The sequence below is a fragment of the Impatiens glandulifera genome, chromosome 1, assembly GCF_907164915.1.
Source record: "Impatiens glandulifera chromosome 1, dImpGla2.1, whole genome shotgun sequence".
Taxonomy (NCBI): domain Eukaryota; kingdom Viridiplantae; phylum Streptophyta; class Magnoliopsida; order Ericales; family Balsaminaceae; genus Impatiens; species Impatiens glandulifera.
Window position 1 is genome coordinate 57,439,814 of NC_061862.1, and position 12,384 is coordinate 57,452,197.

A 12,384-nucleotide genomic window follows, 5' to 3' on the forward strand; every position below is an offset into this window, starting at 1 on the left:
TTAACCTGAAATAAAAGCCAGAAAAAAGAAGTGAATTGGGATAAGTACAAAAACAGATTCACCAAATCAAATCATTGCACATGTGGGTGCGACCATCAATAAGAGTACGAAATAAAGTTATGTTGTAGTGATATTGTGCATGCCAAGTGATAAATTATTACAGGAGGGACACAATCTTTTGAGGGTGTTATGCGGCAACAAAAATGACGGAAAAACTACATCTCAATGATGTTATCATAATTTTTTGACTATCAATTGACTATTATAAATCTCAAAATGTCAAAGTTAAAAACATGCGGAGAGACCGGTAAAATTATACATTCTTAAATGTCTAGAAATCAACAAGGGTTTCAAAATAGTTTGGACTAAGAGAGAATTACACGGAGTTTGGATTAAGAGAGAATTAAACTCCGTCACACATTGGATTGAAATGAAATGCAAATAAATCGATTCATTAATTATTTGGAATGAGTTTAACAACAAATATTTTGGTGAATTTGAACGAGTTGTTGTTGAATCAAATTCTCGACAATCAAAATGAATCAAAATAACTCAACGGATAGAATGGAGGGGAAATGCAAAAATTGGTGACCTCAAATAATTTGAGAATCTTATTGAGCTTTTTTTTTTTTCTCATCTGCTTGATCTATTCTTCTTAGGCTCGTTTGTTTTAAGAGTTTTTAATATTTTTTTGGTTAGTTTTTTTATTAACTCTGAAATATATATATATATATATAATTTTGAAAAAATAATAGTGATAAATTAATGAGAATAAATAAACTCTTTAAATATTCATTAATTTAAAATTCACCCTTTAACTATTATTATTTGAATTAAGCCCCTAGTATTATATAAAATTATTTTGATATTTGTCATTATTTATTTTTTCAAACTCTTACACATATAATTTTTGATTTTATTTATAATAAATAACAAACCACACCATCATAGTGATAGTTCAAACCAATAGCTTCTGATCTAAATTAAATTTTAAAAGTTATAAATAAATTAGATCTTCACGTAAACAATTATATTTATAAAATAAAGAAAATTTTAAAATTAACAATGCTTTAAAGGAATATTTTTAATTTATCGTTGTTTTCAAAGGTGTTAAATATGTGGTGTGGTACATATGGAAGTTCCTCTAAAGATTCAGGGTCAAAATAGAATTTCGGCCTTCTTCTTCTTCTTCTAGCTTCTTTCCTTGTGAAGTATAAAATAAGAACAATCTTCAAAACTTCGTCCCTTCACCGATCTGATCAAAATATGTAAGCTTATCAACCTGCTAATTCTGATCTCTACTTCATCTCTCTTTCTATATATTCTTGAGTATGATCCGGTTTCCTCTGTAGGTCGCAAGAGGAGATAGCAGCCATGGCGATTGAACATGCTATGAAGGCACTTCATAGAAGGTCTTTGCTTGAAGAACGTGCTCATGGTCCCGCTTTCTCGGCTCTCTCTAGGCCTATTCTTCTTCAGGTGCTTTCTGTAGAGTATACGCAGCATCGCTTTCTGACTGAATTTGCACTGCTGTTTGTTTCTTTCTTTCTTTCTTTAGAGCTGAAAATTATGACTACATGATTTTAGGGTTTATGCTTACTTCGATCAATTTGAACTGTGTTTTTCAGTTAATTTAAATCGTTAATTTGTCTCACTGTATCCAATTACTTCATGTTTAATGAGAATTTAACTAGCAATTGTTTATCAAACACTCATGGAACTTGTAAGTACATATGTAAGAGATAGAGAAATTAGAAGATAGAGAATGAGATAAAGAAAGAGAGTCATTACCTCTGTAAGCGCATTGAATGGAAGCAGAGAGTCATTACGGTGAAGTGTCATGATAATTCTTCCTAACTAAAAAAGGAGGATGAGATCAAGAAAGGATAGAGAAGATAGAAGATAGAATTGAGAGAAGAATAGTACCAACTACCAAAGGAAAACTTGTCTCAGTTCCAAAGGAAGAAAGATAGATATACATGCCTTGACTCAACTTCTTTTCAAATTAGAACAGAATTACCTAATATCTAATGAGCTATGATCCTCTGTGATGCGGTTTTCTCTATTATGCTACATCTCCATCGTGATCTTCCGGATTAGATGGTTTCTGTGTGTATGAAATCTCATAATTTGGTTTCTTTTCTTAACAATTCAGAATTTGTCTCATCTTCAATTGAGTTTACCATATATCAATTGATTTTTGCCTTCCAGCTGACAATGAATACCATGACTATATAGTGGTTTCCAGAATATTCTCCCATTGATGATTTTAGTATTTGGTTCTGTGGGATTATCTCCCCGAAGATTGATCTCTGTGTTTGATTGGCATACACAGAAATACTTTGATGTTCCTGTAATGAAACAACAAAGATGTGTTACTCTTTGTCCAAGATAACCTCTCTTTTTTTGTGCTGAAATTTTTTGAGAACTTATATGGTTTTTGTTCTCATTTGTAGGGGTCAGAGTGGAAAGAAAAAGCAGAAAAACTTGAGATCGAACTCCAGCAGTGTTATAAAGCTCAATCTCGCTTATCCGAGCAGCTTGTGGTGGAAGTAGCAGAGTCAAGAGCTTCCAAAGGCTTACTTCAGGAGAGAGAGTCCACTGTTGCAGATCTCCAAAATGAGCTTGCAAAAACAAGGTTTGCCACATTTTTCTAGAAGTTGGAATTCATTTTTGTTTTTCATATTACCTTACATAAGTCTGTATATTTAGTTGCACGTTCCTACTGGATAAGAGCAACACACGAGACTTAGTGTTTAGACAAAATGGATAAAAACAGTCATATAAGTTGTCCACAAATTTAGATTGCCTTATTGGAGGCTTAAAAACAATATTACTTGGAATAATTGTACTTATCTTAATGATAAATTTTATCTTTAGTAGATTTTATTAGGATTAGATAATGGTAGGTGGTTTGCTTTTAAATTCTTATTTATCATAGGATTTTATCATAACTAGTAAATAATTTTTTTAGATCTATCCAGTGAATGAATGTATTTGACTAGCAGATAAACTTTAATCTCTATCTTTAATAGTCATGTAATCTGATCTTTCAAGTATCTTTTCTATGAATTATGAGTGTTTGTAACACATCTCATTATGGTTGACTTGATCCCTTTCTACAATCTCTCTTTCTTTCCTATCATCATAGTTGAGTTAGACTATTCCTTATTCTTAAACTTATGACTCTTGCATTGACTAGTCCATTCTATGTCATCTTTTTCTTCATCCTTCATTTCAACTCTACAAGTGGCCCAATTTTTGATGATTAAATTTCCCTTCCTTGAGAAGATCCTTGTCTTAAGGATCAAGTGCATATCGTTGCAACCGATAAGTGAACCCGATAAATAAGTACAGAGAAATGGCAATCCTCCTATGTCTGTCAGAACTGATATGATCTAATGAATGAGAGCAGACAATTCGTTGTCTAGATTACTTGCGCTTACACTATTGCACCTCAAGAAAAAAAATTGTGTTCTACAACAGCCATTTCCATCATGTGCTAGGTCATGAGCCACACATACACCTTAAGTTTTTATAAAGGCAATGGTTCAACCTTTCTATTTGTCTTCGGCACGAGTGCTATGCTACATTAATGTTTCATTTGGACCTTGTAGAAGCAAGGGCCTTCTAGAACAAGTTCATCAAGATAGCATCATGGTTTGTCACATTGTGGTCTCCGGTAGTCCATGGAGCATATTTTAACAACCCTTATGAGAACTACATGTTAAAAGCTAGTTCTTAAGGTTGGAGAACTCAAGGGTTATTTAAACCCACATCAGAACCCCATAATTGAAATGTGGGATCAAATTCCCTCAACCAATTGAATCATAACAATCCGCCACGTACACGTGGGCTGGTTGTGTGTTAGGCCTCCTATCCGGGCGAACACTACAACTTCGACGTCAACACGGACGACTAGCTCTTATACCAATTCTGACAACCTTGAGGAGAACCACACCTTAAAATCTAGACTATTAAATTGTAAATAGGGTGTAGAGTAAATTAGTGGACTATAAATAGTGGAGTTGTGTATTGTGAAAAATATGATATGATAGAAGTTTCAATTTAAAAATGATATAATGAATGTATGAATCTAGTTCCTCTCATGTCTAAGGCTTATTACCTACTCATCTCTAATTCTTCATTAAATCTATCTAAATCTTATATTTCTAGGTTGGTACACTGAAAATGGTTGCTCTGGTATGAATCTAATGTATCTGACCTAGATGTATGCATGCTGCTCTGGTATTCAAAATGGTTGATGAATGCTAGGTTATGTTGATCTGTCTAGAATCACTGAAAAGAGTGTCACAGGCAGCCACAAACTTTTTTACTTGTTCTTTTATTGAATTGCATTTTCATTGTCTACCCACTATATTTTGTTTGTTTTTTATCTTTATCTGGAAATAGGTTTGATTTCATACCTATATAGTAAAAGAAGGCCTTTAGTTCCTGAAATTAGCCTGCATACCAGAGTGATCACAATACTGGTGATATCATGGCTTGCAGTAGTTGTGTTCTGAGTTCCCCTGCAGTGCCACCATAGATTCTACCCATGTACTTGGCACTCCTCTAAACAGTCCAAAGATTTGAGGCATAATGACATGCCTTGTCAAAACCAGGAGTACCTTCTATAAACCACTTTAACAATTTCCCCTTGACAAGTGAGTTGTATCACTGACACTGCCATCAATCCTCTTTTCCCCTTCAGCTTCAACAAAATCATTATTATACTATCCTTGTGTACAATCTTGTATTCTTATCCCAACAACTTAACTTAAACCCTTTTGTAAGGTTAAAGCCAACCTTTGATCTGTCCAGTGTTTTTCTCTATTACCTTGATGAAGAGATGCCTTACACTCAAACAGTGCTTTCAACTTTTCAAATTCCATAATCACAACAATAGCTATTTTTTCATATTCCATAGACCCTTGTGAACTATCCATTCAGGCTTGGACTAAGGGACTTAATATTCCTGAAACCACATGTTCGATTCTCATTGAATGAATCAAATTAAAGTGGGAGGTTCCTACAATATTAGTCGAGGTGCGTGAAAAGCTGGCCTGGACACACTGTTGTGAGCTGGACCAAAGCCTTTACTTAGATGAGCAAATAGGTCCTCCTGCAACACAACCATTCTTATTCCACTATTTCAAACATCAGTTTCCAATGCAAATGGCTGGTTGAATTCCTCTAGCAAAAGCACTTGAGGAGATATTAAAGCTTCCTTGAGCCTTCTCACTTCAATAGATTGGCTAGGCTTCTGCTAGTTATCTGTAGTGAGCAACAAACTCCCTGTATTAACCTGTTTAGCCTAGAAAAAACTTACAGCCCTTCACATATAAATTACTGATTGGTCCTTGATGCAACTAGTTTTATTAAGGTCTAGAACAACTTCTTCCCCATTGATGATGTGGCCATATTCTTTAGCATTTACAATAGATAAAAAATAAGAAAGAAAAAAAGTAACTTATTAGAACGAAATGCGTCATAAGGAAGGAAAATCCATGGACTAACCCCATCCATAGTTGTCAATAGCGCCCGTAGCGCTAGCTATAGCGAATAGCGTAGCGTAGCGCCCCCTTGTAGCTATAAGGGGCTATAGGCTACGCACTTTCAAATAGCCCCGCTTTTGTAGCTATAGCGCCTATAGCGCCAAAAGCTATTGCCCCTTGTAGCGTCGCTTTTACAAAATTAATATTAATTATGACTTTTCATCTCCCCAAAATTTTTAAATTTCAAAAATTTTTTACTCTTCCTCTTCTTTGCACTCTTCTTTTATTTTCTTATTATTTTTTCCTCTCTAGTTTTTCCAATTATTTTCTCTTCTTTCCTCTAATCTTATTTCTACATTTCTTCTCTAGCCTTTTCTTATCCCTCTTTCTCTTCTCTAGTCTTTTCTTATCCTTCATTCTCTTATTTTCTCTTCATCAACACATTTAAGAAGCTCGAAGGCAATCACATCTAAATCAAGAGGGAAAAGACCAATAGAAACATCTAACACATCTGATATTTTAGATGAATTTGATTATAATGAAAAAAGTGAAGAAGAGAATGATGCCAAACATTATGCAATTTCAAATGAAGAAGATGATCTCGATCTTGATGAAGAAAATGATGACAATGAATTTTAGATTATGTTTTGAACTTTTTCTAGTTTAAGAATTGATGGTTTTTTGTTTTGAACTTTTATTTTTGTGATGTTTTTTATTTTTGATATTTACATGTTTTTAACGCATTATTTTCAAATAGCCCTCGCTACGCTATTCGCTTTACGCTATAGCTATGAGCAGCTTTGACGCTATTTAGCGCTATACGCTATTGACAACTATGACCCCATCATCTCCACTCTGTAGGAACTAAATGATTACCCCATTGACGCTTTTGGCATCTAGGGATCTTTCTCAAAATACAAAAGAATTCTCAAAAATGCACTGGGATGTTTTATCGCCAATACAGATTTGTTACACATTTTTAGGTTTAGGTTAGGATTTTGTAATAGAGAATATTAGATTCAAAGAAGGAAATGTCCTAAGCCCTTAGACTAGAGAACCATGGAGAATCTCCATATCTAAGAAGAGTACCCAAATGACATTTTCATTTGTTTCTCCTACCCAAATACTTTTTTCAATCAAATCAACCAATTTTTAACTCTTCCAAGAGTACTCTTCAAACTTATTGTTTAATAAATAGAATGAGCATTTTGGTTACTCGCGTTTTATCACTATCTACTCTCTGATTCCACGAGTTGGTGCTTGGGTTTCATAAAATGGCTAAAGGGAGTAGAAAATAAGAGTTTGGTAACAATGGTAAATAGTTGGGTAAGGTAAGATTGGAGCATCTTGGAAATATACTAACGACATTATTGTAAATAGTAGTAGGGATTAGGTATAAATAGTTAGAATTTTTGTATTAGGGATTATGTTAATTGTTGAATGAAGTCCAGTCTCCTCTTTTCTCTTAGGATTCCTTTGATTCTATTTGAAAATTAGTATTTTATCACAATCTCATTTGAAAATTGTGTGAAGTTAAAACTGAAAATGTTTTTATTTTTCTCTTTTGGTATAATTTTTTTGGGATCATGTTCCAGATTATAATGTAATTTTTGCTTTATTTATTTTCTTGATGATGATCCAAATTATATTGTAATTTTCTTTTGATTCATTTGATACAAGTGATGTCCAATCACGATCAATTATTTGTTAGATATTGTGATTTTTGGCAAACATTAACAAATATAGATTTTTTCTATCAAACATACAAAAAAAAGTTTGGTAACCTCATTCAAGAGGCTTAGGTCATTCCCCAATCACCCATTCTTCTTTCCTTAAGAATTGTAGGTTATAAATTTGGATCTTAAAATGTTCCTTGTATTATCTTCTTGGTTTGGAGAATGGATAGTTCCTTTTTTAACAAATTAAAATACCACAGGGAGGAAAACTCACATCTTAAAGTGCTTCTGGAAGAAAAGACAAAGGCTTTAGAATTGCTGATCAACGAGAACCAAGGGTTAAGGACTCAACTGGACAAGGTCACGGTCACAGCTGAGAAGGCCGAGGCTGAAAATAAAGTGCTAATTGACCGGTGGATGCTGCAAAAGATGCAAGAAGCTGAACGAATGAATGAGGTATGTGATCTCTTTTATAGGGACAGAACTAGTTAAACAGTACTTGAAATTGCTCACAAAGAGGAACAACTATGATTCAGAACCAACACCGTTAGAGGGAAAGCTGTTCTATTAAGATCAGCAAACGATTATAATGATACATCTCGTTCTTCTTTTTTTAGCCAATTAAAAACTATAGCGTAATTCATTTTGTGAAATGATTGATTGAGTTACTAAATATTGAATTTAGCACCATATCTATCATGAGAACATGACGATAACCAAACTCTAAAACCAAAGTTGTCTTCATGGTTGGCCAAAGCCTGTATTTGCAACTTACTTGAAATATTCACCTTTCTTAAAAAAAAGTACATATCATTTTGTCTCCATTTAAGCAGTTTGAAGTGAAATCTACAAACTTGTTTTGATATAGGTTTTAAATAAACCCGTTTTTGGGAGAAAATATACCTTATTTGATAAAAAAAAAAAAATGTATTATTTCGAGTTAAATGACTAAAATATATTATTTAATATTTGAAAAAAAAGATTATATATATATATATAAAAATTAAGGATATTTTAGTCTTTTAGTTGACAATGGAATAATGGGTTATTCGGAATAAATTTAAATGACACTTCATGGTTGTTTAGCGATTTTTTAAATAGAAGACCAGATTTTTGGTTAATAGATCGTGAGAAAAGAACATTATGAACAAAAACTGTTTAGGTGCAAAAGAGAAATTAATTTTTCTTTCATTATTTCACAACTTGCCCGTGCTGAGATTTCTTTCAGTTACTTGGTATCTGATATTGTCTCTTTCTGGATTTTATGCCTCTTTTTTCATTCCCTTTTTTATCATTTATTTTGTGGATATAAAATTGACCCTTCTTTTCAAAAGAATATAAATATGTTTTTGGGTTAACCTCTGTTTCTTGTATGAATATCAGGCAAATGCAATTTACGAAGATATGCTCGATCGGATCAAAACAACCAGCATAGAACAACTAGCCAGACAGCAAGTAGACGGCGTGGTTCGCCAGTTCGAAGAAGGCGCAGAATTCTATGTCGAGTCAGTCATTCCTTCCACCTCCAAACACCGAATCCCCGCCCACGAAGGTGGATGTGCCGCCATATGTTTCGAAAACGGATCAACAAGACTAATAACCGGCGGTCAGGACCAAACAGTAAAATTCTGGGACACAAACACATCCGTCCTAACCCAAACTCTCCACGGCTGCCTCGGTTCCATTCTCGATCTCACCATCACCCACGATAACCGATCCATAATTGCAGCCAGCAGTTCAAACAACCTATACATGTGGGACGTCAACTCCGGCAGAATGCAACACACCCTAACAGGCCACACCGACAAAGCCTGCGCAGTCGATGTTAGCAAGGGCTCGAACCGACTCCTCGTGAGTGCAGCTTACGACCGTACGATTAAACTATGGGACATCCAAAGAGGATATTGCATCAACACGATTATATTTAGCAGTAACTGTAACGCTGTTAGTTTCTCAATCGACGGCCGTACCGTCTGTTCGGGCCACGTGGATGGCAATCTACGTTTGTGGGATATTCAGTCGGGGAAGCTTATGAGCGAGGTTTCTGCTCATTCTGCCGCCATTACGTCGATTTGTCTTTCGAGAAGTGGGAATGTGGTTTTGACTAGTGGTAGAGATAATATTCATAATTTGTTTGATATGCGATCTCTCGAGGTTTGTGGGACGTTGAGATCGAATGGGGGGAATAAATTGGCGTCGAATTGGAGTAGGTCTTGCATTAGTCCCGACGATAATTATGTGGCTTCGGGATCGGCTGATGGGACGGTTTGCGTTTGGTCGGTTTTGAAAGGGGCTGTAGTGAGTAGTTTGAAGGATCATGGTTCAGCTGTTTTGTGTTGTTCTTGGAGTGGGGTTGGAAAGCCTCTTGCTTCTGCAGACAAGAGTGGGAATGTTTGTATATGGACATGATGATTGATAGTTGGCTAAATCTTTATTTATTTTTTTTGGTATAAATTGTACAGCCTCTAGTGTGAAGTATAAACAGTTTGATTAATTATTAAATTATATGGTAAACTGCAAAACACTCTAAAAATAAGGTATCCTATATAAAGTAACATTAATAAATAATATTAGAAAAAAAAAAGAATAGCATCCTTAACAACACAAGTGACTGAAAATATGTAGTTTGTCTGAGTTCTTTTCATAAACAAAATCAAAATATTAAAATATTTCATTTAATTCTTTTACTACTAATAACAAATGTTCAATTCTAAAAAACATTTTGTCACACACCATACCGTCTTAAAGCTTTGCTTAAGCTGGGCATTACATTATAAGCTTGATAAGATCTTCTCAATTCAATAATAGAACCCACAATAATAAGCACCGAAGTAAACCCTATCGAATACCCCTCGTTAATCCTCCTTAAGTAACGATCAAGAATCACAGAACTAGTAGCCAAGAAACAAAGCAACAAACCACCCCAAAACCTTGTAGAAGCTTGAATCTTCGTCAAATATTGAATAGTTGCCTTTCCAGGCTTCACATTCGGTATTCTCGCACCCATCTTATTCAAATAATCAGCAATTTCCTTTGGCATGTTGGCAATATCAAATATATTGAAAACAAACACCGAGAACGCATAAATCAAGTAATAAACCCACGGTCCTGCACCCCGAGTAGTATCAGGATTCAATATATCTTTCACATTTTCCCAAAAACGCGAATTACCAAGAAGGCTCGAAACTATTCCCGGAAATGCCAAGAGATAACTTGTTGTAAGAACGGGCTGCATTCCTGATGGATTGATATTGAAAGGAATGTACGGTTCAACTTCAGTAACCGGAGATTTTCCTTCCCTTGTGGCTGAAGCGAGTTTGAAACCGTAATACTGCAGTTTCACCTTTCTGCAACCCTCGGTTACTATCACAGCCCACATAGCAACTAAAGTGAAACCGCCTAAAATTGCAGGAACAGCGCTGAATCTTAGCTGGAATAGCATTTTATATAATGTTTCTATGTAGCCTGTCAAGATACCCACACATATGATTAACGACGAACCCTGACCAAATCCAGATTCGGTTATCGTATCGCTAATCCATGTCATAGTCATTGCACCGCAAACCAACAGAAAAGATGTTACCATCACATGTTTGAATTTGAAACTAGAGGAATAGATTGAATATGGCAGAGAATAACATGAAAGAATTAAAGCTTCCAATATTGCAAAACCAAGTGAAAGCCACCATATATAATTCTTGATCTTCTCATGAGCATCTAAACCTTCTTTACGTAATTTAACCAATGAAGGAACAATGTGACAAAGTACCTGCATTAGAATTGAGGCTACAATTTGTGGACTAATTCCAAGCTGGAAAAGTGAAAGCTTCATTTCAGCTGTGAATTCACCTAGTTCCTCAACTGATCCAGAAACAAAACTAAGATAATCCTTTGGGATTAGCCTTCTGTCGAAACCCGGTAAAGGAATGAAATACCCAACTCGGCTTAACACAATCAACACAGATGTTAAAAACAATCTCCTTCTGATCTCGCTCTTGAAAAATGCTTCGGCAGCGTTATTGATGACAGAACCAATGCGAACGAAATCAAGGAATCTGTTTCTGAACATTTTCGGTTTATCATCGTAGTTCAGGGTGTCACTTGTGAGCTGATTAAATAGAAAACTACGAGTTCTTGTTGTATGTTTCTTTACTGGAAGATGGCGCTTTGACAGTGCAATATGATCACCACCAGAGAATACTACTGAAGAACTTGACCTAAGGGGAATGTGTATACGGGTAGTACTAATAAAAGGACGATTGGGTATGTCCTGCATTGAACAGTAGTTGTATACGTTTTTCTTTCTAAAGAAGTGGAAATTGGAGAGGGTTGAGTTCACTAGCGAAGTCTCCATGGAGGAAGAAATAGCTAGCAGTGTTTTTCAATGAACGAGGATGGATGGATGGATGGATGGATGGATAATATCTCACCTGAAATCAAGAAGAAAGGCAGAAGGGTTTGCTTGTTTCCTTTCTTCTCGGATGGAAGGATTCAATGCGAGACTATCGCACATCTTTCGTTGAGAAGAGATTCCTTTGTAGGTCAAGAAAAAAGAGTAAGAACAGGATGAGGTTCAAAAGGCGGCTCGAGAATGGGAAGGGAAATCTTCACAGGGTTTTTCTTTGGAGGGTAGGTTTTGTAAAAGAAACAATAATAAAATTGAAAATTAAAAAATATATATATATATATATATAATAGGTAATTTTTTTTTATAAGGGAGATGATAAAAATGACATGCCACGGTTACGTGTCAATTTTAATTAAATTATGTCTTCATTCTTTTGTTATTTTTTTATCTCTCCTAAACCCGGTTATCTCTTCCCGTTTCTTTCTTTCTCCCCCTATTCATACAAAGTGATAGCTCAAATCCACAGGCTCACTAAAAATCATTTTCGATTCATTGTTCGTCCGAAATCATTTTCGATTCATTCTTCGTTCGATTCGTTCGTTCTCACACCTCGTCGTTTATCCCTTATTTCTGACTTCCGCTTTCGACCTAACAGAAATATTCATCCACCGATTCTGCCGCTTCAATGTCTTCTGGCGTCAACCGATCAGAAAGGATACTTTTATTTGGTAGATCTATTGTTTCTGTATAGATTCTTTGTTTTTTCGTTCGTTTTGTGTATATTTGAAAGGTGTATCGAATGTATTGATAATCTGAAATGATTCATTGTAAGGATTTAGCTGATTTTGTGTGGATTTTATGT

At 35.0% G+C, this 12,384-nt stretch overlaps 2 protein-coding genes across 2 annotated transcripts; one reads left to right on the forward strand and one right to left on the reverse strand.

The window, feature by feature from the left end:
• Positions 1–1,209: 1,209 nt before the first annotated feature.
• LOC124910677 (autophagy-related protein 16-like) lies at positions 1,210–9,680 on the forward strand. Its single transcript, XM_047451354.1, has 5 exons — positions 1,210–1,268; positions 1,353–1,479; positions 2,457–2,638; positions 7,435–7,630; positions 8,558–9,680. Coding segments are annotated over exons 1-5 (1,533 nt in total). The 5' UTR covers positions 1,210–1,266; the 3' UTR covers positions 9,584–9,680.
• Positions 9,681–9,721: 41 nt separating this feature from the next.
• LOC124920960 (preprotein translocase subunit SCY2, chloroplastic) lies at positions 9,722–11,780 on the reverse strand. The gene has a single exon (XM_047461551.1). The coding sequence runs from the start codon at positions 11,526–11,528 to the stop codon at positions 9,900–9,902; it is 1,629 nt and encodes a 542-aa protein (XP_047317507.1). The 5' UTR covers positions 11,529–11,780; the 3' UTR covers positions 9,722–9,899.
• Positions 11,781–12,384: the final 604 nt, after the last annotated feature.